The 25,587-nt window shown below is 38.9% G+C and overlaps 2 protein-coding genes across 3 annotated transcripts in view; both read left to right on the top strand.

The window, feature by feature from the left end:
* Positions 1-440: 440 nt before the first annotated feature.
* nutf2 (nuclear transport factor 2) lies at positions 441-8,344 on the top strand. 2 transcript variants are annotated; one of them, XM_084936238.1, is made up of 5 exons: positions 441-524; positions 1,636-1,757; positions 3,759-3,830; positions 4,142-4,240; positions 7,480-8,344. In XM_084936238.1, exons 2-5 carry the CDS (start codon positions 1,659-1,661, stop codon positions 7,591-7,593), a joined length of 384 nt encoding a protein of 127 aa, XP_084792364.1. In that variant the 5' UTR covers positions 441-524; positions 1,636-1,658; the 3' UTR covers positions 7,594-8,344. The 2 variants fall into 2 exon arrangements, with proteins under 2 accessions (XP_084792364.1, XP_084792365.1); XM_084936239.1 differs by lacking the exon at positions 441-524 and adding an exon at positions 531-746.
* Positions 8,345-9,099: 755 nt separating this feature from the next.
* The window catches only part of edc4 (enhancer of mRNA decapping 4), a 28,699-nt gene continuing 12,211 nt past the window's right edge, over positions 9,100-25,587 (top strand). The window contains exons 1-24 of the mRNA XM_084936237.1: positions 9,100-9,380; positions 10,923-11,082; positions 11,196-11,307; positions 11,783-11,882; positions 13,133-13,319; positions 13,534-13,681; positions 13,989-14,093; positions 14,250-14,362; positions 14,480-14,563; positions 14,694-14,789; positions 15,455-15,554; positions 15,861-16,041; positions 16,182-16,248; positions 16,990-17,081; positions 17,328-17,512; positions 18,285-18,364; positions 18,746-18,875; positions 18,968-19,263; positions 22,124-22,354; positions 22,586-22,687; positions 22,919-23,062; positions 24,203-24,239; positions 24,467-24,614; positions 24,865-25,020. Coding sequence (XP_084792363.1) covers positions 9,293-9,380; positions 10,923-11,082; positions 11,196-11,307; positions 11,783-11,882; positions 13,133-13,319; positions 13,534-13,681; positions 13,989-14,093; positions 14,250-14,362; positions 14,480-14,563; positions 14,694-14,789; positions 15,455-15,554; positions 15,861-16,041; positions 16,182-16,248; positions 16,990-17,081; positions 17,328-17,512; positions 18,285-18,364; positions 18,746-18,875; positions 18,968-19,263; positions 22,124-22,354; positions 22,586-22,687; positions 22,919-23,062; positions 24,203-24,239; positions 24,467-24,614; positions 24,865-25,020 — 3,142 coding nt within the window. The 5' untranslated portion in view covers positions 9,100-9,292. The remainder of the gene's footprint in view (positions 9,381-10,922; positions 11,083-11,195; positions 11,308-11,782; positions 11,883-13,132; positions 13,320-13,533; positions 13,682-13,988; positions 14,094-14,249; positions 14,363-14,479; positions 14,564-14,693; positions 14,790-15,454; positions 15,555-15,860; positions 16,042-16,181; positions 16,249-16,989; positions 17,082-17,327; positions 17,513-18,284; positions 18,365-18,745; positions 18,876-18,967; positions 19,264-22,123; positions 22,355-22,585; positions 22,688-22,918; positions 23,063-24,202; positions 24,240-24,466; positions 24,615-24,864; positions 25,021-25,587) is intronic.

Below are 25,587 nucleotides of genomic sequence, written 5' to 3'. Positions count from 1 at the left end.
GAATAATAAAAGCAACATAAAAGCAAGCACTTTACACAATCATAAATGACATGACACACTTCTGAATATACATATATGAATATACCACTGAACGACACAGGAAATCTTTCCTGCCTGTGGCCATCTCCCTGTACAACGCATCCACTTAACACACTGGTTACTGCTACAACTACACGTTTCTTTTCCAGCTATTTATTTATGAGTGACTTATGTATGTATATATATGTATATATTGTACTATTCTTAGTTAGCGTATTGTCTGTCTTGTCTTAATGTTGGTTTATAATGGAGCACTGTAACAAAAAATAATTTCCCCCAGGGATTAATAAAGTATTCTGATTCTGATTCTGATTTATATAGTATGTATCAGAATGTGGCAGTATTATGTAAAATGCGACAGACAAGCAAATTGAGCATACTACAATCCCCATAATGCATCGGGCCTTTTACGGCTTTTTGTACGTACCCTCGTAGCGGAGCAGACATTGCACTGTGCGATCGTGCAGCCGGCCTCGGCGTAAGAGGTAAGTTTTTATTACTAGTTTTTATGGTGCCCCCTTACAAAATAGTGAATGGAAACATGTTCGAAAACAAAAAGCACTAGTTTAATCTGACATTCGAACAAGCCCGAGGCGGTATAAGTTGTTAAATCGGTTGCTATTGGCCGGTTTGGGGCTAACGGTGGACACGCCTATGTAGAGTAGCTGTTTCGGTGTTCCAGAGCTGTACGCGCGGGCCCGCAAGAGGTATGAACACTCAAAACAGACGGGGTATTTTTAGCAACTGGTGAACAGGCCACTACCAGCTGGCCGATCAGCTAACGCCTGGAAATATAATTTATCTGACGCCTAACACTGGCTGGCGAGGAGACATGCTACGTATGTGAACTGTCTGTGCTAGCACAGGCTGAGTCAACATTAGCAAACATGACACAAGCTAGCAGCAGCTAGTTAGCTAGAGTTAAGTAGTTTAAAATTAGCTTTTCCGTACATTAACGTTACTTGCTCATATTTCCTCAATCCCCCTTTACTTCTGACTATATTTACGGGGGCCCCGAACTACTTATGTGTGGTCGCAATTCGGGGTATGCTGCTCGCAGTCTACTGCTAATGTGCAGAGCGCTCGGATTGTTCCAGTAACAGCCGTGTATCGTTATGTGGGAGCACATGACTTGGGCTGTCAGTGTCACCCGAGCGGAGGGATCCGTTGCAGCAAAATATACTTTGGCTCATTCAGTTAAGTAATTTTAACATTTATTTTTCTCAATGAAATGGGATCTATATGCTAATTTTTTGCAGTCTTTAGTTAAAAACATATTTTTCTTTAAAAAAAATTAACAGAAATCAAAACAACCTGTGTACTGTATAGTCTATTGTACTGTTTGCTGCTTTAAGAGCTTAATTCTATAAAACAACAGCATCCCAGAATACTGTCTTGAATTATGGTAGTGAGGACTGTCCAAGAGTTTTCTTCAGAAATCTGACGTTTATGTTGACATCTGGTGACTATAAATTAGTTTTGATATAAGTGGGAGGCTGCTGCTGCTGGTGGTGCTGTTGTTGTTGTCTTTTCTATGAATTGCCCCTTTTCTTATCTCATTACGTTTGTCTGACTCGCTCTCTCCCACACGCTCAGTGTGAGTTGCAGGGTGATTCAGGATGGTGGACCAGCCTTTGTGGGAGCAGATAGGATCCAGCTTTGTGCAGCACTACTATCAGATGTTTGACTCTGACAGATCACAACTGGGATCTATATATGTGAGTTGGACTTGTCTTATGTAGGTGTTTATGAGTAAACTCTTGCTGTAATAATCTCACTTTCCTTAATTTTGAGTTTATAATCCTAATGATTTAGGTATTGTCCAGTCAGGTCACTTTATGTATATGGCACATTTTAAAGTGTTTTACAATTAAAAACACATAGCTTGCATAACAGACAGGGAGCATATTAAAAATTATAATTGAGAAATATGTCAGACAACAGTTAAAAAATAAATAAATAGAAGTGGCAGACAGTTCGAGAGCCTAGGGGCAATATTTGCAAAGTTTTGGTCGTTTTTAGTTTTTATGTGAGAAAAGGACACCAAGAGAAGTTATTGTGATGATGATCTCAGTGACGTGATGTGGAGTTTAAAAGATCTGTAATATATTTGTTGAGCTAATCCATAGAGGGCTTTAAAACAAATAATGTTTAAATATATTTAAAACTTTGCAGGTTGCCAGGGCAGCTTAGCTAAAACAGCTTTGCTCACTCGTACGAGATGAGCAGCTGCGCTTTCAACCATCTGTAAATGAAAGAAAGTGCAATTGGGCAATCCTACATACAGGGAATTGCAGTAGTCCAGCTGAGAGGTGATCAAGGCATGGATAACGCTTTAGTTCTTTAGATACAAAACTAGTTTTCGTTTAGTGATGGTTCTCAGTTGGTGAATGTTGTCAAGCAGCTTTTGACAAAATTCCTGATTTGATTGTTAAAAGTTAAGGAAATTAAAGCACCAAGATTTTTAATGACAGCATCGACATATCTGGATAAATGAACAAGTAACTCAGTGAAGATGTTTGTGGGGCTGGGGGGGCTGAATAAAATAGCCTCAGTTTTGCTGTCATTTAGTTCTAAACAATGCGACAAGACTGATTCAGAAAACATGGTTAATAAAAAGAATAGTGTTTTCTAAAAAGTCCTTTGATTTTGTGTTGATTTTTACCCCAAATCCCTCCTGTCTACGTAGTAGCATGTTTCGTTTAGTTCACTTTTTTTTTAATATGCACACATGAAATACATTTCCAGTTTAAGGGAATTCACTGTTAGGAAGCATTTTAAAACAAATAGATAAATGCGTAAAAGTTTCTAGAGTCAGTGAATAATTGTTCAATATTGACCAGAATATATCTGGATTTTGATAATCGAGCAGGTCTAGACATCAGCCTTGCATTGTCAGACTTACTCCTGAAGTTGTGGTGATGCTTGTGGTCATGATGATTATTATTTGGAAGCATGTTGTTTTCACTCGCACATACCATGCACATTTGCAAGCCATGGATCTTTGGATTGAATTTTTTTTCCCTCTGTAGTTGAGAACTTGTGATTATATAATTACAAAGTGCTGCCAAAGGCACAAAGGTAAACAGCTTGTCAATAAGTTCTTAGTTTAGTTGACAGAAACTGTCACATTTTGTGTTCTTTGACTCCATCTTTTCAAACGTGTGGAACTTCTGTTGAAAATGTTTTTATTTTTTTATGATGAAATTGGTTTGTATATAATAAAATCTGTCTTGAAACAAAATAAGCAGTCTTGTCTATACATTGTACAGGTATTATTCAATAATCAGAACATTGAGTAACCCCTAGCTTTAGCCCTTGTGTCATTATATGGCCCTCAGGGCACTCATTCTATGAGTGGTTTAATGAGTAGGAAAATGAGTCTTTTCCTATGTGCTGTGTTCACATTCCTTATATGGGGGAAAAAAAGGTCTCAAAAAGGAAAAGTCATTAAACAAACCTACTTATTAAAATGATTGTGCAGGTTCAGTTTTATGAATCAAAGCATTTAGATAAGGCACTTTTTAACATCAACGCAGCCCAAAAACCCTGACAAAATAATTACGTTGGTTGTAACAATCTGTGATTTTAAACTGTACATGTCAGGGTCTAATTGATGATGTTTTAAGGAATCTGCTGAGTCAGGATGTGGGTTTTCATCTGCACATTACATCCTCTTCCACTTTTGTGCTGATCACTCTTTCCCACTGTCTACACAGATCGATGCATCATGCCTTACGTGGGAAGGACAGCAGTACCAGGGAAAAAGAGCAATTGTCGAGAAACTCGCTGTGAGTACATTTGCTAACCTATTGTCTTATACAGAGGTCACATGCATGCAACAGGTGGTTAGTGGCTTAAGTGAGATGTGTAGTGGCAGTGTAAGCTCATGCACACTAGAAACCAGGTTAAACTGTGATATGTGATCATTAAAAGAAGATGGCTAATATACACAGCTGTAGTGATTATTAAATCTCTATATGTAACATTTATATCAAAATAGTTTGGAATACTTCAGACACATCTTAAGTAAATGTTTTCACTGCCTGATATACCTATATTAATCTTTCTCTTGTGTATCTTCATTATCTGTTTGGACCAGAGTCTCCCATTTCAAAAAATAGCGCATAGTATAACGGCGCAGGACCATCAACCAACTCCAGACAGCTGCATCTTGAGTATGGTTGTAGGACAGCTTAAAGTAAGTAGCACTATCACAATGTCATTGAATGGAGCATGACAGGATTCACTGTTTTACAGCTAAATTGTCACACATTGAGCTATACAGTAAATAAGGTTGTTTCCCTTATTCTTCCAGGATCTGATCAGTGCTTCTTAATTTAAAACTACAATTTATAGGTTGAACATGATGAGAAAGATTTTAGTGTGTGAGCGTGTGTGTGTGTTTAATGTAGAAACTGGATTTGAAGCACTTTTTAGGCAAAAATGTTAATCCAGTAAATGATAACGTAACTTTCAACTGACTTTTTGTTCCCATCATGTTGGCAGTTGGTGGTACCCCAGTCAGTTTTCTTCATTCTCTTCAGCTGAACTGGGTTCAAACTACGGATCTTTTTTTTCTCTCTCTTCTTTTTCTTAAGGAGAAGAAATGAGACTTGTCGATAAGTCTAAAAGTAAGAAAGCGCTCAAAAAAGTAAAAATTGAGGAATATTTAATTGTTGAAGTGAAACATTGTCCATACAAATATTACATGTAGTATGCCTAAGAGTAATTTGAAACCATTTACCGCATTCAGTTCAGATTATAAAGGCCACTTCAAGAAATATTAATATAGTTCCAGATGTCCCCTAAATGTATATTTCAAGTTTTGGTCCAAAATACAATTCTGATTTTTGTTTGTTTGTTTTTTTAACCATGATATATGCCTCTAGTATAACTAATTTACTCCCTAAAGAGCTCAGTCTTTAACAGTGCATGTCAGTGTCTGTATTTTAGTTTTTCTGTTGTCCGACAACAATAACAGATATTTTTAAATGAGAAAAAATTTACTGTGAGTTCAGCTGTGTTAAAATGAGTGTCGGAAGTAGGACAGAAGCAAACTAATGCACATGGCTAACAGAAAGCCAGCTAAGTTTACTGGCACTGAAGCGCATAAAACCACACAAACTCAGAAATACACACCCAGTACCTCTCTGCTGGTTATAAATCACTCCTTGCACAATTTGTGCTCAATTTATAGTCTTCCCTCAACATTTAATTTTTCCTCAGAGCTCGAGAGTGTATGAGAGTGTGTGTGTGTGTGTATGTGGAAGAGAGATCAAAGTTAATAATTATGTTAGCCACATTAGCCCCACTAGGAAACAGCAGGGTGGTTCTGCTTCTGTGGGGACACTTTGATCTAAAGTATTTTATAGGATTTTCAGTTCTTTGGGTGATGGGAAATTTGGTAATTTTTCTTATTTTTAAGCTGTATTTAGCATATCTACACGCCCAGGGTATCTTTGTGTTATCTGGATTCACTTACCCTAACAATGGCAGTAAGGATGACTGATCACAGAAAGCTGGGCTATTAACACAGTGTTTACCAATTTAGACTGTAATTACTTGAATAGGATGGTGTTGGCAGCATTTGATCAGACACAATTATGGAATAAGTGTACTGACAGCAGAGTGTCTGATTTTTAAAAAAAAAAAAAAAGGAATATAAGAATATAATATGGGGAAAAATATGAAGAGGTTAAATACATATTACAGACTGAAAGTAACAGCAAAACAGTGCTTTGAGAGGAAAAGCACTGTACAGTAGTTTAGCGTTAAAGAGGAAGAATCAATGTATGAGCTTTAAGTGCTTTAGTCAATAAAACTGGAAGACTGCAGCTATATTAATAAAGTTTTGTTATTGTTTGTTATTTGAAGCCATGAAAGAATGATGACAAAAATACAGCCTGTGCAAGTTACCAAACCCATCAATGTTGCAACTTTATTATTAAGACATGGGGTGATCTGATGGATCATAATTGAGTATTTAATTAAATTAATATTTTAAAGGGAAGTTTGTATTCTATAAACGGAACAGTCTGAGAGTAAAAAATTAAATAGGAAAAACAGAAATTGAATTCAAATGTAGGCTTAATCTATGTGTAAATTTGATATAAGGTCATCAAATGCAAATAGGTGTAGATCATATATTAATGCTTATGGAGCAATAAAATAGTTTTAAAATTGCTTACAGGTCACAAAAAAGATCAAAGAATAAAGTTGGGTCTAACCTAAAATTCATTACTTAGGCTTATCAAGAAAAGATGGACTTTAGATGCCATTTTAAAAAAGATTAATAAAAAAAATTAAACTCTCCTATCTACTCATTGAGGTCTGTGGAATCTTCCAGCATGGTGACACTGCTTTTAGAAGAACTGATTTTTCAGAATGTTTGGACATAGTATGGTGATATACACTGGTAAGGAGTTTACAACCCTCACTGTACAAAGAAATCCAGGGTTAACCCTGATATTACCTGGAAAACTGATTGAGGTACAGGCCTCTTGACTCCACTAGCGAAAAATGAACAAAACACACTGACTTTATCTCAGGAGTTGCTGTATGACAATAGTCTGGTTTAACTTGGTAAAATACCAGTCACACAAACAACCTAGCCTAGAAAGGCAGCAGCAGGTTGTCTATTCTTTAAATACATTTAAGGCATTTACATTTCTTTAAATCTGCTTGGATCAGGAAGCAATGATCAGCAAGGGGGAAGGCTTATGGTTCCATTCGAGATTTAAACTTTCCACAGTTCACACTTTATACCTCATGGTAAAAAATACAAAAATAGATTTTTAGGATAGTTTGCAAAGTGTGGTTAATGTTAGCAGTGCTAGCACCGGCAGCCTTCTTTTGCGGGTTATTGTATGCATACCTGCATTGCTTCAGGTGAGTGATTATATGGCAGGTTACTTTGACACAGACATGCATATGAAATGGAGAGAGAGATGAATAGATGTACACTTCTGACATATCCTAGACCCAGATGTTAACTGGGGCTATAGATTATTAAAATCACAATAATTTTGATGACTGGTGTTTCTGTTGTTGGCCTCATTAGTCAGTAACAAGTATCTAGATGACTGGGTACACACCACACTAGAAAGAACTGTTGAAATTTTTAAGGCAAAGCTAGCTTTCCTGTGAACAAAGTCTCTGTTTACATTCTGAAAAATCGTTTCTACCTATCCAAAAATGTTTCTTAAAGTGATATTTGTAGGAGTATTTACTGATCACCATACACTGTACTGATTTTACTGTTCCATTGGTGTATTTCTGCTGTGTCTGACAGTATGAAACAGAGGCATCCAGTTCAATAAAAACAATACGAATAACAGCATAATTTTATTGTAGCAGGTGTTCTTTACTCTAAATGTGTACCTTTGATGAACTAGCCTCAATCAATAACAGCTTTGTCATCTGTGTGTGTGTTTGCAGGCAGATGAAGACCCCATTATGGGTTTCCATCAGAGTTTCATCCTGAAGAACATTAACGATGCATGGGTGTGCACCAATGACATGTTCAGGCTGGCCATTCACAATTTCGGTTAACCTGCGTCTCCACTTTGGTGGGCAGGTGCAGCCATAGTGAAGGTCACTGTGTGAAGTATGGAGGGAGGAGAAGAGAGAGCACTCATCCCTCCCTCCCGGCTGTTTCATTCACGCCTGTTTTGACAAACAAGCAAACACCAGATTCTAGATGTCAATCACTGAACCTCATCCAGACGGGTTTTCAGACCAGCCCAGCCTGTAGAACTGCAACGTGTTTCTTTGCTGAGAGCCGGCTGACCAATCAAACGCCCCTGTCTGCCACTCTGCTGATCTGCATGATGCTGGGAACCCCCTCATTACAATACTCAAGTCACCCGAAGGACAAACAGCTGACCGATGCCATTAACTCCGCTCTGCTCGCCTCTTTACTCTACTCTAACCCATTCTACTCTACTGTTGACTCCACTGCTGTCAACTCAGTTCTGTTAGCACTGTTGTTGACTGGTTTGTAGTCCCATGTTCAGGTTCAAAGATGGCTTCTTCAGTTTCCTTTTCACATATTTGTTTTTAGATGCCACTTGTGTGTTTACATTAGCTCGCCTTAGTGTGTTAAATAGAGTTTTATCTTCCTTTACACAACTGTTAACTTTGCCATGATTCATTTGCTCATGGATGACAAAGGTTGACATTGCTGTGTTTTGCTCTGACCCCGCTTATTTTCTCTCTCTCTTCTCTCTCTTTCACACACATCTGGCAGTTAAACATGGACTACAGCCACGATACACAATAAAACCTGGACTTTTTTTCTTAATGGTGTGACCTTGTCTTTCCATATCATGCTGTGGTGCCTCTTTAATTATAAACTTTTCGTAAATGTTAATATTAGTTTTGTCTTTAGGTTGTTTTTGTTTTTTTCTTGTTTAGATGATTAATAGAAGATCAGCTAGATGCTCAGTGTCCATCATTTTATGTGTAAATTCACATTTCAAACCATGTATTTAAAGTCTGCACTGTCTAAATGACAGTATGTTTTTACTACCAAGAAATAACCAATTAACCAAACCAGCAAAATTCAGTTAAATTTGGAAGGATGTTTAAAAACAACACTAGGAATTGTAAAAACAAATTTAGCACGACCCTGGTTGGTTTTAAGACCAGCCCAACGAAATTATAGATATAATTTGAAATTATCGGTCATCTGAGGAAATGTCTTATTGTGAGATTATGATGTTTAGTACACCCTGAGTTAAAGAGCCAGATTCTGTAACACCAGAGAGCCTCAGTGAGAAACCCTCTTTCAGTCATTCTCACAACGTCATGCATACATGTATTGCTCATTTTGAACATTTAGGGACCATAAAGGTTTTATTAGCTGCCGCCTGCTGGTCTGATATGATCAAAAGCGTTATGTCACAACACAAAACCAAACCAAAAACAGCTGCTAAAAGGAGACATTATGTACGACGCCGTTGATAAAACTAACAAAAAATAAATACAAAAATTTCATAAGGACAATAATAATAATTCAACTCAAATATCTAACAAAGTTAGTGACTGGTGTCTTCTCGTGGAAAAAATGAACGTCAGTAGCGTTCGAGGTGGGAACCATTGACCTGACACAATGACAAGTCGGAATCCATTGCGCGGACGAAACGGAAGTTTAGACGGTTGCTGGGGGTGAACAGTGACAGCAGCATCGCAGGAAACAAAATTTCATCCTTTCCCCCTGAACAAACCCGAGCTCCCCTTTCCCTCACCCATGGCGTCCAATACTAATATAGACATCGAGGGTGCAACCCAGCATCTTCGGGACATCCTCAAGCTCGACCGCCCCGGGAACAGCACCGGTAAGTGGGGGCCGTGAGCGAAAGCGCCTGCGCTGGTTTAGGCCGCAGAAGCTAGTTGAATGCTAGTTAGCTGGCTAGCTAAATAAATAACTTAGCCAGCGTGATGTGGTGTGCCGCTTAGTTGTGTTGAAACGAAGTCAGGGTCAACTGCAGCTTTTGCGTGAAAACACAGTTTGCGTGTCACTGAATCTGTTTTAACACTAATTTCCGCGGAGCCGCGAAAGTGTATCGGGTCGTCGTAATGTTGGAGTGCTAACTGCGTCGTAAAGTATTTTATCATCCTCAGTGTTAGCTCGGTTAGGAGCTTAGCGTATGTGTGTATCTGTTTTTTGGTGTAAAAAAAGCGTGTCTTAGGTAAATATTTCGTCTAGTAGAAATTAACTTGTTTTTACTCCGAAGCCATAAAAGTGGTTATACCTTTGTCCTTAATTAATGTGAGGCATTTAACTGGTGTGAACAAGCCCCCATAAACTGCGCAGAAGGGTGGACTTACTTTACTAATTTGGGAACACCAATTCACGTGTGTTTGTTTGTCTCACTTGCTATGTATTGCATGGCAACTTTATCATGTAGTGTGAAGAAGACATGCTGATTTTAGGAACTCAGTATCTTGCACCTGTGTTAGCCTTAATTATCTTTACGTCATAGTATTTTATGTTGGGGGTAGGTGTAGAAATTGGACTCTCAGACCAGTACACTACTTGTTGACCGTTTCGGCACACTTTGAAGTAACACCAGAATGGAAAAGTAGCATATATTACGCCTTAACGTCTCTTTACTTTGCTGCCTTTTTCATTAGTAAATGCTTATAAACCGTGGAGAATCAGAAGTATTAAATACATAACATACTACGACCTGAATTCTTTGTTTGTTGTCTAAAACTTTAGGCTCTGTTTCCCAGGGATGCTTTAAATCCAGTCCTAGATTAAAAATTTCTTTTGGTTTAACTTTTCTTTACTAAGACTCAGTTTAATCTACATGTGGAAAGTTTTGTCTGCTTTAGGCTTTGTATGATGTCAGTAGGAATGGATATTTTTAACATGGTAATCTCAGACACACATGTCTTGTTGTGAGCACACAAACCCCATTTGCCTGCTGTTAATTCTTCTGTTTGAGAGGAGCTCCCAATCATAAGAACATTGCCTTAAAATGAGGGGAAGGTTTCTTAAACAGCCTTTTTCTCAGACAAATAAAGTGAGGGTCTGCATCAAGGCCCTGTATAAGATAAATAAGCATAATTTTAGAGTGCCTAGAGTCCTCAGAAAAATATGTGCTGGAAATGAGCATAATAGATCGCCATTGAAAATATAGGTTAAAGAAAATATTGTCCTACACTTTGTAATGAATATTGTGTGTATCACTATGAGACTGCATGTGACTCATTGTTTTGTTGCAAAGTCTAAAATCACTGTACAATTGTGCATCAGTGACATGATTGTGTCAGACTCTGAGATGAGTCAAAAGTAAGCTGGTAAGGAAGCCCCAGAACAAACACAAGCTCTTTGCAGCTGCTGGATCTCCTACTTTCATTGTCTTTCTCAGATGGAAATTCAAGTGAAAGTGGCAGAAAGCCATCTTTTAATGGAGAGCTGAATGGGTTATTGGGAACAGGCCTTCTGGGGAGCACTGACCGGTCAACCATGTCAGAATCGACAAGACCCATCTCCACAGATCTCAGCAGTGCTCAGGAGAGTCAGATAATGTGAGTTTCTCATTTAACCTGCTTAGTGGTGTCATATTTATAAGGACTTTTGAGTTTTTTGTTTGTTTGTTTTGTTTTATTTTTTTAACTGAATCAATGTGCTGCAATTTCAGCTGCCTTTCTGGTGATGATGGCTCTACCTGTATTCCAATTACTTCTAACAATGTGGAGATTGTGGCAAGCCAAGACTCTAGCATCAACAGCAAGGCTCGAGGCAGCAACAAGGTAAGAAACCAAATCATCAGCTACAACCTGGCAGCTCTGGTGAAGAGAACAAATGAGAAATTTGGAGACAGTCAGTACTTCTGACTGTGGCTGTTATTTTTATCTGAGCCTGTATCTGTGATGACTCAACGTGGTGTTTTGTTTTCTTTTTTTTTCTTTTTTACAAGTGATAAGCTACAGTATTTATCTAAAGATATCTGAACTAATTTTTATGAGCACTATAGTCTCCTATTCTCTTTTTATAACATTTCATAAAATGTCATATCATTATCAAATGATATGGTTTTCACATAATTTGAGAAAATGATATGATGGAAAATGGAATTGTACAGTTATAAAAACACAGATCATCTAAAGCATCATTTAGACTTTCTTCAGCTTTTGAGGTTCTTTGCCTTGTCAGTTTTTAATTCCTTATTAACTTTGTTCAGAGGTTACTCATCTGTTTTCAATGTTTTTTTTGTGATTCTTTCAGGTGAAGATTCAGCCTGTTGCTAAGTACGACTGGGAGCACAAGTATTATTACGGCAGACTGATAGCTGTGTCCAATGCCTTCCTGGCCTACGCCATCAGAGGTACAGTGTTTTTGAGTGGCTTCAGCTCCTAAAAGTTAATCATCATAATCATAATGATCTTTAAACTTAAGAGAGGTATAATAATCCAACACGAGCTTCTACCACAGACATTTAGGATATAACATTATTGTATGTGGCTTTAGAATACAGTCCCAATTTAAAGCACTGCATGCACAGTCCCCCCCCCCCAAAAAAAAAACAACAACAAAAAAAACAAAATGAATAATAATAATGTATATATTACACACACACACAGGTTTCTTCTTTGTTCCAGGTTGCAGAGCTTTTAATTTAGTATCCAAGCTCATTTTGAAGCAATGAATTGAAGCGCTCTGTGAAGTCTTCACAAGATATTCTTTGGTTGGAGGTTGAACATTTCGTGTGATTTCTTTATAAGTTTGCATTCAAAATCCTTCTGTATACTTCAGACTGTACTTCAGACAGAATATCAAACTTTACTTTCAGAGCAATCTGATATTCTGTCTGGTTTGACTGAACAGACCTTCTACCTTTATTCCTATGAAGGCGTAAAGGTGTACTATGAAGGAGTATGCACTCGAAATCTCCAAAAATCCTTCTGTGCGTGTTCATTTTAAAATTTAATTTTAGCTGCCAAATTGTTTGTCCTTATAAATGGTTTCCTCAGCATCAGTCTCCCCTGTACCCACACTTCTTGATAGTGATCTGGTTGTGGTCTGGTTAAAGTAATTGATCTCTGTTGCTGATCCCCGATGTTGTTTCTTGCATGTTTTTCTTTTTGCTTCCCAATATACTCTTGGTTTTTCTGGGAGTGGTGTGCACATACAATTTAGAAATTTTTCACAGCATAAAGACTGAAGATGGATTTTTTTCCCCTCCCTGGTCTGACAGATCTAAGGATGTCCTTTGCTGTGCAGAAAAAACAATTCTTGTCCTTTTCTGTGTCATTTTTTAAAAAATAAATTTTGTTTCAGCTCTTTGATAATTCATGTTGCTGCATAAAGGCAGTTACGTTCTGTAAGTGCATAATGGGAAACTATGAACGGTCTGATCTCAAGGCTCAGTTGAGATGTTCAGTTTCATATGTTCCACCAGAATTACTATGCATTGTAGTCCATTACTTTAAAGGGCTGAAAATGTTGCTCATACCACTTATTAAACTTTTATTTATACTATGGTTGTTTACAACATTGTTCAATGGATTTGCTGTGTATTCAATGCTATAATAACAAAGGCTCCTTGGTTTATCTTTGGGCATTTTTTCCCCTCAGGAGCCAACAACCATGCTATGGTTCGTGTCCTCAGTTTGGAGTTTGGTGAGCGTTCCTTACTGAAGGGATTCACCGGGGCCGTCACAGATCTGGCTTTCGCCCACCTTGATTCATCTCTGTTAGGTTGTGTAGATGAAGCGGGCAACCTGATGGTCTGGCAGCTCACCTACACTGCCAACAAGATACTGTATCCTGAATGTAGGAGAAACTGAACGCGTGTGTGTGTCTGTGTGTGTGTGGATACTGCCAATGAAGGCTGTATCTTCACTACTTAGTTACCTCTGTTTGCTTCTAAACTAGCAAGTTAAAGATTACACTGATCTTCACCTCTGCTTTTGTCACAGTTACAGAAGGAATTCCAAAACTATTCTCCCATTTTCCTTAACCCATGTTTTATATAGCGATCAGATAGTAGTTCATATCCGACGGCCAGAAAACACTCCACTGAATTCCCATCGTCGCCTCATCTGGTGTCCATTCATCCAGGATGACAATGAGGAGAACCAGGATGATGCCAGTCAAACTTTGGCTCTTCTACATGAAGACAGGGTATAAATGTTTGACACATATGTTTGTCTGAACTGGATGAAAAGCCAATGAAATTTGAAATAGAATAAAACTTTGAGTACTTAGTTGTCTACACTAGGACATTGTTATAAATTTGATAAATATATATAGATTTACATACATTAAAAAGTAGTGTGATGTTGCTCACAGAGGAATAATGATGTCGTTGTTCATTCACTGATTTTTAGCTGACAGAGCAATACAATCCTGTGTCTCAGCTAAAACACAAAACACTTGCAGAAAAAGCAGAAATGTTTCATCTCTAATTTTACTGTTTCCCCTTTTCTAGGCCGAGGTATGGGATCTGGAGGCCTTGAGAGCCAACAACAGCAGCTGGCCTGTTGATGCCACAGAAGTAAAGGAGGGCCTCATCGCAGTCAAGGGGCATACCCAGGTGGCATTTTCATATGAAAAACTTTGAAATAAACATGACACATTTCATTGTCTTGGTTTGTACAACAAAATGTCTGGAACTAATGTACTTAAGGTCTCACGTTTCCTGAGAATTGCATTATTGACTATGAACATTGTTTAATTTTGGTTTGTCCAGAGAGTCAGTGAAGGCGCACTCTCTCCAGATGGAACCGTGTTAGCCACAGCCAGCCATGATGGATACATCAAGTTCTGGCAGATATACATAGAAGGCGGGCAAGACAAACCCAGGTAAGCAAACCAATTAATTAATTCTTAAATGGTTTACAACTTTGGTTTTTCCTTTTCTTCTATGTGGTTTTCCCACTTCTGCCCTTTATTCACTTTTGCATTTTTCCTTAAAAATAGATGTCTTCATGAATTGCGGCCTCATGGAGGACGTCCTCTCTCCTGTCTTCTTTTCTGTGACAACCACAAGAGGCAGGATCCCGAGTGAGTCTGCACACACAAACTCAAAGACCAAATTTATCACAGGCTGTCTTAGTGGGTTTTTATTCAAGTGCATCTCTATCTCTTTCTTCTTCTCATTGCCAATTTTGTCCACTTTTACTTTTTATTACAGGGTTCCTTTCTGGCGATTTCTGATAACTGGAGCTGACCAAAACCAGGAGTTGAAGATGTGGTGCACTGTTTCCTGGACCTGTTTACAAACCATCAGGTGTCTATTATTTGAAATATATTGTTAAGTGTTGCCAGCGTTAATTTTGTTAAAATGATGTTAATGTTAGCTCGTTAACGCGTTAGTGCCATGCACCCCCTCGCACGGGGGGAGCCGCATTAACTCACTAACGGAGATTTGCCGCGTTAATGCAGTTATGGCGTTAACGTCATTTTAACAAAATGAACGCTGAAAGCACAAATTATTTTTTAGTCATTTTATATTTTTCTCAACCGTTATTATAAATGTAGCATGGGATGGCAGAAGGCTTGTATAAGAATAGTTAGTAAATGTAACATGAACAGCTGTGAGTTCTTTTTTTTTTTTCTGCTAGCACCCTCAGTACCTCAGCACACCTCCAGTACACCTTAAAGAAATCAGGACATGGTCAAAAAAAGCTCACGTCCTTAAGGAAACATTATTCCAAACCAGTAACTGGCTGGTTGGCCTTGGTGTACAAACCTGGTCTAACAGTAATGCTCTGTAAAAGCAAAAAAAATGTCTGCCAGGAAGGCCCACAAAAGGGGTTTTCAGACTAGTCCCAAAGTAAAATTATTCTCGTACTGAAGACATTTGGTGATGACTGTTGTTGATATTTTAGCTGAAACCATTTGTTTAAGGACAACATACAAAGATACTAATTTCACAGTACTTTTCTCTTAAAGGTTCTCCCCTGATCCATTAAACTCATCGACTCTGCCAAGCCTCAAGGCCAGCCTGGACCTCGCTGCTGAGTATCTGATCCTCACTGATGTGCAAAGGAAGGTTAGCACAAATGTTTTAAAATAGGTTTTAAGCAAGTAATCATTGTGAGAAATCATATTGTGCAACCCTCTTTTTAAAGTGCTCACTTTTCTATTACTTCATGTAAATTAATTGGCACACTTCATCAATACAAAAGATACAAATCCTGAATTAACTACCTTTCTAGACACACTGATCAAAGACCACGCATCAAGTGTACAAGGAAACCTGCTCTGTTTGTGAAAGTCCCTGAACAATGCCACTTTCTTGGCTACCTATGTTACCACTTCCTCCTAAGCTTAGTTTCATACTTGGCTGATGTTGCAGGTTTTATATGTGATGGAGCTGCGACAGGACTTGGAGAAAGGAAAGGCAAATTTCACAGCAGTGTCAGAGTTCCTGCTGACCCACCCTGTGCTCAGCTTTGGGGTACGTGATGTTACCCAGTGTCGATTGCGGCACACTGAGGTCCTTCCTGCTGAGGAGGAGAGTGAAAGCATGACAACAGGTACATAGACACATGCATGTGCATAGACATGTGCACACACACATTGGAATTGTTTTTTTTGCTTTAAGCCATCTTCAAAGTTGAAATTAAATGTTTGTTCCTCATTAATGCCACATGTTTTTCATGTGTATCTTTTCCAGAGGGCCCTCAAGGACCCACAGAGTCCAAATCTGGAATCCAGATTAAACTCTACTGTGTCCACACCAAGTGAGTTTTCTTCCTTTTTTTTTTTTTTGTGAAAAGTGTTAAGATTGTGTCACTTTAACTTAACGCTTTAACAGTTTCCAAAGGACATCTTGGTTTACAGGCGGTCAGTGATGATGCACACTGAATGACCAAAATGTGCTTTTTTCCCTAGTACACACCAGTGATTAACTTTCTTATAGGACTCACTAATATTGTTTTGTGTTGTAATATTTTTTTCTTGAAAATAGAATAGAATGGGCAACCATGCTCAGTTTAACATATTCATAATTCTACTGTCAGCCAAGTTTATTGGATTTCTTCTGTAAAGGAGCCTTTCATCCACTCAGCAAGTTCCGTATACTTCCATGGAATTGCTTGCAGATGTGCACACTTATTGTGTACTTGGTGACTAGTGTCAGTCTCTTGTGTTGGAGCTGACATTTTTTTCCAACACTGGGTGGGTGCTGTGGAAAAATCTACTGTACAGGAAAGCTTCTGTAGAAGGACAGGACATATAGCATGTAATTGTTCTTTGTTAAAACAGTGCTGTACACCACGTCTCTCTGTACCCATCCACCCTCTGAAAGCAGTCAACCCAGACGAAAGACTGACAAGTGTGCTATTTTCTATTTGGAGTAAAGATACTATAGTCGTCAATGCAGAGGCAGCTTGCTGCTTGTTTTACACATGACAGATCTTGTATGGCAGTATCAGTAATTATTAGTAATTTTGTTTAATGTCTCTACATTTATATGTTTGCAGGAGTTTGCAGGATGTTCAGATTTGGTTTCAGCCCAATGCAGGTTCCAACTCTGCGGCCTTCCTTCCTCATTCAGATTCTCAGGATGGTCTGGGTAAGATAGCAGTTTCTTTAACTGACAGGATTTAGTATTTATGCTGAGAGGGACGAATTCAATGAAAATAAGGCAACTTGTATGATTACTCCACATTTGGTCCACCTCTAGTCTTCTCTCATAAATAATTTACTTTAGTTTTGAAATCAAATTTATTTATATCTGCTTATACATCATTTAAAAATTATTTATTTTAGATCAAATTCTGCCACAAAATGGAAGTAATTTCACTTTTTATGTCTCCAGCTGGGTTTTCAGACCATCTCACTGATCAAAGCTCTGACAAGGATTCAGGAAGTGGCTCACAGACTGATCTAAGGAAGATCCCATCACTTCCTGCTCCCTCAGACTTCCTGTCAAATTCGGGCACCGGCAGCGGAGTGATGCCCAAGCTGATGACTCCTGATGCCTTCATGACACCGAGCACTTCAGTATGAACTTATCCTTACGCTGTAGTCAGAAAGTTTTCAAACCTTTTCCATTCTTTTTACCTCATCTAACTAGACCTAATACTCCACAAGATACAAAAAAATGTTTATTTAAGTATTACATTTGCTTTACTTTATGAATATTCTGTGTAGATTGATGAGAAGAAAATTGATGAGTCTAAAAAATTTCTGAAGTTTACAGAACGACCAAAACCGTTACAGCTTCAGCAAATGAACACCATGTGTCTTCTTTTGATTTGTCACACGGTGAATAGCACCTTCGCCCACATATTGGTTTATAGCTGGCAACAGCACTCAACACCCTGTTAATACACACTAGTGCAAACTAAATAGGAGCAGTTATGCACTGAAAGAAAAGCTGATAACATACAAAAGAACAAATTGTTCCTTATTAGCTCTTTGCTTTTATGGATGCTCTGGTTTTCTTCCATAGTCTCAAGATATGGATGTTGGGTTAACTGGTGAGTCCAAATTAGCTGTAGGTTTGAATGTTAGACTGTGTTAGCCCCTTGATGGACCAGTTACCCAGTCAAGGGACACCCCTCCACCGTCTCCCAGCCTTCCACAGTCCCAGTTGAATAAAGTCAATAAAATATTGGATAAATATAATCATTGCGAACAGGGTAGAGATGTGAAACACCCCACTTATCTGCGATGTGCTTCAGTTAAACCGATTTATAAACACTGAACAGTGATTATCCAAACCTTCTATCATATTTGCTGCCTGTAGATCATCTTTTTGTCATCCTTTCAGGTACCAGCATCTCCGGGGAGCAGTGCCAGCAGTCTGACCATTGTGACAGCTATAAGCAGCAACTCTGACTCAACGAACAGGTATGGAATTAAGAATTCTCTATATATTCATTTGAAAACTGAAAATGTTAGTATATGAAAGTGTGAAGATGATATCACAAATGATATTTTATCATCTGTGTCCTTATAACATGCAGTTTGGGTTGGTGAATGCTGTTCTTACAGATTATGTTTACCAGGATGTGGAGTTTTTAGATTTGTACTTATTTCAAATAAGACAGGGATGAAGACAAATGATTTTGGGTTGTTTTTCCTCAATCTCCAGTTGTTAACTATAAAAATAAGCCTCTGTTATCTTTTGTTTACTTTAAAGACTCCATTTATCTCTAACAGCTGAATACAAATAATTCCCCACTGTTTTGGTTTTGGTTACATTTGGGAATATGTATGCTTGTTTTTCAGAGCTATGGAGGATGCAAGTCAGAGTCCTAACAGGGCTGACAACAGCAGTACTGGGCTGGCACTCTCTGCCTCCACCAGCAGCCCAAGAGCTGCTTCCACTGTGCTACTGCCCGGACTCGAGAGCCTCCAGGTATGATCTAAACCACTCTCCTTCTTCAACCAACCTTGCCCCTCTCTTCATGACATGACTTATTTTAATAAACTCTTATTCTTCATATCCAGGCTTTGGCAACCCCTAGTGGTCCTCTGGTACTCGACAGCTCTCAGGTTCTAGATCCTCCACTCCTGCCACCTTTGGCATCTCCAACTAGAGCCCGCTCCCCTGACGTCATCTCCTCAGCATCCACAGCCATGTCCCAGGACATGCCAGAGATCGCCTCTCAGACCCTGCAGCTTCAGCGTGGACTAGTGTCCAGCTTGGATCCCTTACCTCTTTCTGCCCTCCAGACAGACAGCATGGCCTCTGCCGCCTCTGCACTGCACTTGTTAACCTCACCACGCTCAGCCAACAACAGCGGGTATGTAAATTAAAAAGTGATTAGGAGTATTAAAAAGCATGCAGAAATTATAGTGTTGAGATTGACTTAAACTAAAGTTTGACACTTTTATGTTTACTACTCCATTTGATTAGGGTAGTAGCACATTATGTAAAACCATCTTCCTCACCGTTTTTGAGCACAGGGTGTGAGAAAAGACAATCTCCTTGTATATTTTCTTTTCCACATGAATCCTACAATTTCTCTGAATGAGCCACTCATGTTTGCAGCCATTTGTGACATCAAATTCAGATATAAGCAGCCCCCGACCAGTTCTATTTCCTCACTAGGGCCGCTCTTGATAACTCCCTGCAGCAGATGCTAAATGTTCTGTCGTTGGCTGCAGGGGGATGTTTCTGCACTGCCTGCATCTGTGCAACCCTGCTTTTTTTTTTTTTTTTGATGGCATTTATTATACTATAAGAAATGTTTTAGTTAGGACATTGATTGGCTAATGTGCGTAATGTTAGATTAGCTTTGGTTATATGTCAGTGGAGTCAGAGCTGTGTGGATGTTGTAATGCTACAGAGACAACAAAAAGTTGTGGAAACATTTAAAACTATTTTGAATCCACTTAAGTGTTATCATTTGTGCAACGCAACCTCAGCTCTGCCTTTTTGTTTCAATGGTAATGATGTCAAAGTTAAAATGACTGTGCAAGCGATATGGTAAATGGTAATGTGTTTGTAATGTGCAAGCATTGTACATGTCACCAGTTTGACAGCTTGCTTATTCCATAACCATAACCTTACATAACCATAATTAGGGCCTGAGCACTGAGAGTGCGAAGGCCCTATTGTATCTGCTCTGTTTATTATTATTATTATTATTATTATTATTATTTCGGCAAATGAATCGGCCTTTTGAGGGCCTAAACATGCTCAAAAACTCATGAAATTTTGCACACGCGTCAGGTCTGGTGAAAATTTACGTATTTTAATGTTCTCAGACATTGCCAGGAAAAATTAGCTCAGTAGTGCCACCTAGAAAAATGAAAAACGCGAGCCCCTGGTATGGGTATGACCTACATGTTTGAAAGTCGGTACACTTATATAACGTTAACGGTCGAACAAAAAAGTCTATTATGGCAATGTCCTAAACCCAACAGGAAATCTGGCATTTTGGATTGAAGGTCAAATTTTGGCTCTGATTTTACCGTTTCCATGCCTTGTACTTTCGCAAACTCCTCCTTGGGATTTGGTCCTATAAACTTCATCTTTGGACAGTGCCAACTACACACCTGGGCCATGTTAAATTGCGGAGCTTTTGAGTTTTCACAATACGGTGAGGCCGTGGCACCACGGCTAATTTCGATGACTCGCCATGAAAATCTTATTGCCTCTCATTCTGTCATACATTGTCCGATCTGGACCAAAGAGCACACATATGATAAGGCTCCAGCCCTGAACACATTTCAACTGCCATATTTGACATCAGGGCCACCTAGTGGGAACAGGAAATGCCATGTTTTACACTTTGGGGTACAGTATAGTGATAGGTGACATCTGCAGCCTCAAATTTCTCCAGGAAAGCCTTAAGGAGTTGGTCTTGTGTTACAGTGAAAACTGTGACTTTTCGCAAAAGGGTGTGACCCCAGCAGCATGGCGAATATTGATGTCTCGCCATGAAGAAACAAATTAGTATAAATCAATGAAATCCAGTCTGATCAGTACCAGACTTTACGGGTATGATGTCAGACCCGCCCTGAACAGATTGATGTGCCCATTGTCAGGAGTAAGCAGAGCGCCACCTAGTGGGAACAGGAAATGTCATGGCTTTCATTTTGCTGTACTGATTTTCACAGGTTCATCGTGGCCACCTCAAAAGCGGTGAATATCACCATCAGTCCTTCATGATGCCTCAGTGCGAAAATTGTGAGTTTAAACTTAATGGTGCACCCTGGTGGCAACGCAGTTCACCATGAAAAATGAAGTGGCTTTTGAGGAGCTAGGAAAGTTTAAAAAGTCTTGAAATTTGGCGCACACCTCCAATGTGCTAAAGGCTTTGTTGTTATGTGATCATTTTCATTGAATAGCGCAAAATGGCTCAACAGCGCCCCCTACAAAATTTCAAATCATCAGCCCCTGCTCTGTGTTTTATGTATGAGTCTGAAACCTGGTAAGCTTATAGGAGAAATCAAGATGTACAAAAAAGTCTCTTGGAGCAATATCCCAAATCCAACAGGAAGTCAGCCATTTTAAAATTAATGTGTAATTTTGGCGACATTTTCCCCTCTTTTCAGGCACCGTACTTTGACGAACTCCTCCAAGGGATTTCATCAGATTGACCCGATCTCCAGTGCGTGGCATCTAAAGACCTTTGTGATGTTAAATTGCGAAGCTTTTTACGTTCAGGGAAACGGGGTGGTCATGGCGGCACGTGGAGTTTCAATCACTCGCCAAAAAGCAGTAATCTGCTGTCACTCCAAAACACAATGTCCAGTCTCTCCCAAAGGTCATAGGCGTGATGAGACTCGAGCTCGGAAATGTTTGTTATGCCATTTGTCATTAATGGTTAGAGCGCCACCTAGTGGGAAGACTATAATCATGATTGAATGAGATGAATTGTTAGCTGGTGGTTAAATGCATGAATTCCATCAATGTGACATCAGATCGGACGTGCTGGTTGTAGGTGTTGGGCGTGGCTCGATGTGCGGGGGGTGCGAGGGCCCTCATAACGCTGCTTGCAGCTTTAATTACTGTTGATTCTGATTCTGCAGTTTCATTTCACTTTCTTGTTTAAATGTATGTACATTTGTGTTGTCTTTATATTTACTTTATTTTATTTTACCAGACCAGAAATGCTCTCTAAATTACATAAGCCAATATATATTTTGTTACAGCTTGTTGGCCCTTGAACTTGGAGGTGCAGAAGGGCCTGTGGGTGGGGCAGCAGAGTCTGAGTCCAGACTGAGTCACACACCATCTCTGCTTGAGAATGCGCTATCACAGGAAAATCCTGTGATAGGAGGAGGGTCCTCAGATGGCAACGTTAGCCACACTCCTTGGCCAGCTGCCCCAGATATCACCAGAGAAACCAGGAACAGTCTCAGGGACAACGGACTTGTTGACTGGTGTGTAATCTAACATATAAATACTTGAACCCCCATCCTGTGTGAAACATTTCACAAGCCTGTTTTGATTTCTCTGTGTATAAAACATTCAGCTGGTTTTTGTTCACGTACACATCAGGTTGTCATGCTATGTTGCAATGAAAACGGCATTGTGAAGATTTTTATTTATTTATTTATTTATTTATTTTTTAATTTAAGTATTGGTGTGTTTGTCTCATATGCCTGCTGCAGTTCAAGAGAGGAGTCACAGGACAGACACTTGAGCTCACCTTACCATCGACGCTCATATCACCTGCCACAGAATGACAGTCAGGACGCTGGAGCCGAGCAGAGGTAACATACATTAACCCACCATCTATTTGTTTATGCACATGAAACAGGCAATAGAATGGACTTTATCATGAGCAACAAACTCATGATAAAGCGCTGCAAATTCAAGGCGCAGCAATGGTTTGATTTTATTGACTTTTTTTCAGCTGATTCCACAACATGTGGTCTAAACTCTGCTTTAGAGGCTACAGCAGCTGACTTACTGTCTACATTTCTGTGTTGTGTGTGACTCAGTGACCCTGATGATGAGGTGGCCAGTCTGGCGTCATCCTCTGGAAACTGTGGTTCGCGATCTTCGCATAGACTACCGGTGAATGATTGGAAAACCTCACCACGAGGATCGCCAAAGCCAAAGAGAAAGATCAAGAAAGACGACAGGTTTGTTTATACTTTGAGCATCAAGATGTTGCTGTTTTCAGAAACTAATAAAAAGGACGACAGCGAAGAGAACCCTTAGATTAGTAAGTAATTAGATGGCGCCTCTGCAAACTATCTTCATTTTCGATCATAGTTTGGTGAAATTAAAACACTTTGTTCGACCTTCATGAGGTATATATGGAAATAGGAAATGGCTCAATCGTCCCAGCATCAAATCAGAGGACTAATGGGTTTAGTCTCACTATGAACACCTTTCACACATCTGTAGTCAGCTAATGGCTTTAACAGAATCATCAGTTTGGAAGCATTAATCTAAAAATAATCTCCATATATCTTAAAATCTGTACAGATTCAGAGCACAGATCAACAGGGTTTAAAGCTAAATTTCACACGCACACATATTTACATCTGCGTCACATATGTCACAGGAGAGCCAGAAAATTTTTGAATACAGTTTATCTAACTCCCTCACTTAAGTAAACATAGTAAGATTCAGTGGACTACTAAAATTTGTAGACATGATCGTGTAGTGTGTGTATTCCCTTTTTTATCCCAGAAACTATTAAAGCTGTTACTGTTAATTGAGTTATGACTTACATTCATTTTGGGGTTTTGGTAGGGATGTTTTCATAGATCAGCACATTTCTTTAGGCCACACTTTTTAGTGAGGGACTCAAATGTTGAATTGGTAAACCAGAGCCAGTCAAAATGTGGTATGGGGGACAACAGATCAAACTTTTGGCAGCTACACACCACGCCCGTTCGTTTAGCTGCAAAGTGTACCCTTTTTTTTTCCTGCATGGCTTGCGTCTACACTGGTCTAGACTTGACCATTTGAGCATTTTATAGGGTGTTGACTAGCAAAAGAAAGTGATTACTCACACTGAATTACAGGTAGACTGATGCTTTTTTTTCATGTCTACATCAAGTAGCAGGATTGAGTTATTTGTCTTCTTTAGCATTTTTGCATTTAATTTAAGCCAAATATTATTTTATAATAAAGTTCTTAAAACTAATAAACGTCAGAAAATAATTAGTTTAGGTAAATGAAACAAATTGATTTTTATGCATTAATGTAGTATTAAGTGTGCTATAAGTAGCATTGAGTACTTAGTTAAACATTATTTCTCGTCTTTACAGTGAGTCATCACAGTCCAGGCAAATGGATTCTGGTCAGGTAAATTCCTAAAAGAAAAATTCCCTTTTTTATGTTGGTTAGATGTGTCATGCCTTTATGTGCAGTAAGTGCATTATTTTATTTTATTTTTAATTTTAGAGAGTTGATTTTTACTGATAATGTCTTGTAAATTATTACTATTTGATAACGTGTTGTTTGTTTCAGCAGCTCTTTGGTTTCTCATTCTTGGATTATTTTAATTCAGCTTTTCTCCTCATCTTTAAAAGTTTAATGCAGAAGTACAGGATGAGTTGATGATGCTGTTGCGTAGCCAGCAGAGGGAGTTAACTGAACTGCGGGGACAGATTGAAACCATGCAGAGCTCCATTATGGCTCAGGTGGAACATGTCCTGACAAATCACCAGGAGCAAGAACGTATCCTTCAGTAATCTCTCACTCACTCATGATTGTTTTTTTTGTTTTGTTTTTTTTAATTATGTTTCCAAAAGAAATGTTTTGAGAAAAATTTTATACCAAAGGCTCAGTGAACAGCTGTGACTGTGCAAAGATTTAAATGTCTTTTAGCCACATCTTTGAAATCGTTATCATTACAGGATGCTTGCATTTTTAGCAATGAGCCGGTTACAATCATATTCTTGTGAGCCTTGACCTGTCTTCACCTCAGACCGCAGACTTGAGCGAGTTCTGGCAGAGAGTCAGAATCATCATCAGCAGCTTCAGGAACAACTCAGCCAGCATCTCAGCCATGCCCTCAGCTCAGCTCTGACCAACAGAATGGACAAAGTGCTTCGGGACGAAATGAAGAAAACAGTCCCACAAAGTAAGAAAACACACTCCCAGAGCATGATGGGTGCCATTCACTGCTAAGCATCACTGAGATTCACACATTTAAAAAGGTCACATAAAGGAAATAAATACATCAAACGTTTCCTGTTCATATGTATGGGGGAGATCTCTTTGATATCTAGTGATGAGGAAAAAAATTGTATTGATAACACATTTTTAAGGTGTTTCTCATGATTTTTTTTTTTTTTTAAATGGTTTTCATTTCTTTTAAATTGTACAGATGTTTACTTTTAAGTTTCAGATGTCTGTTCAAATGGGATGTTAATTATTGTTGTATACCTACAATTATGTCTGTGAAGGTTCTTAGACATCCAGGTCATTGTAGTCTAAGGAGCTTAGAAGGAAAATCATCTGGATTTTCTTAAGTTTTTTGAAGATGTTTAACTTCGCATCTGAGAAGCTTCAGTTGCAAGAGCAATTGGTCCATCTGGGACTCTCCACCAATTGCTCTTAGAACTGAAGAAGCTTCTCGGGTGAGAAGGGAAGCGTCTTCAAGAAATTAAAGAAGTCCAGACCCCTTTCCCCCCCCAACCTCCTTAGA

The sequence above is a fragment of the Perissodus microlepis genome, chromosome 7, assembly GCF_051167445.1.
Source record: "Perissodus microlepis isolate ML-2025 ecotype Zambia chromosome 7, ASM5116744v1, whole genome shotgun sequence".
Taxonomy (NCBI): domain Eukaryota; kingdom Metazoa; phylum Chordata; class Actinopteri; order Cichliformes; family Cichlidae; genus Perissodus; species Perissodus microlepis.
Note: the sequence above shows the minus strand (reverse complement) of the source record. Positions and strands in the feature narration are given on the sequence as shown.

What these genes read in the sequence shown, in the direction of transcription:
- nutf2 (XM_084936238.1), top strand. Translation starts at nt 1,659, where the DNA reads ATGGTGGACCAGCCTTTGTGGGAGCAGATAGGATCCAGCTTTGTGCAG. An exon ending in CAATTGTCGAGAAACTCGCT is followed by an intron (nt 3,831 to 4,141) that starts GTGAGTACATTT and finishes TGTTTGGACCAG; the next exon opens with AGTCTCCCATTTCAAAAAAT. An exon ending in TGGTTGTAGGACAGCTTAAA is followed by an intron (nt 4,241 to 7,479) that starts GTAAGTAGCACT and finishes GTGTGTTTGCAG; the next exon opens with GCAGATGAAGACCCCATTAT.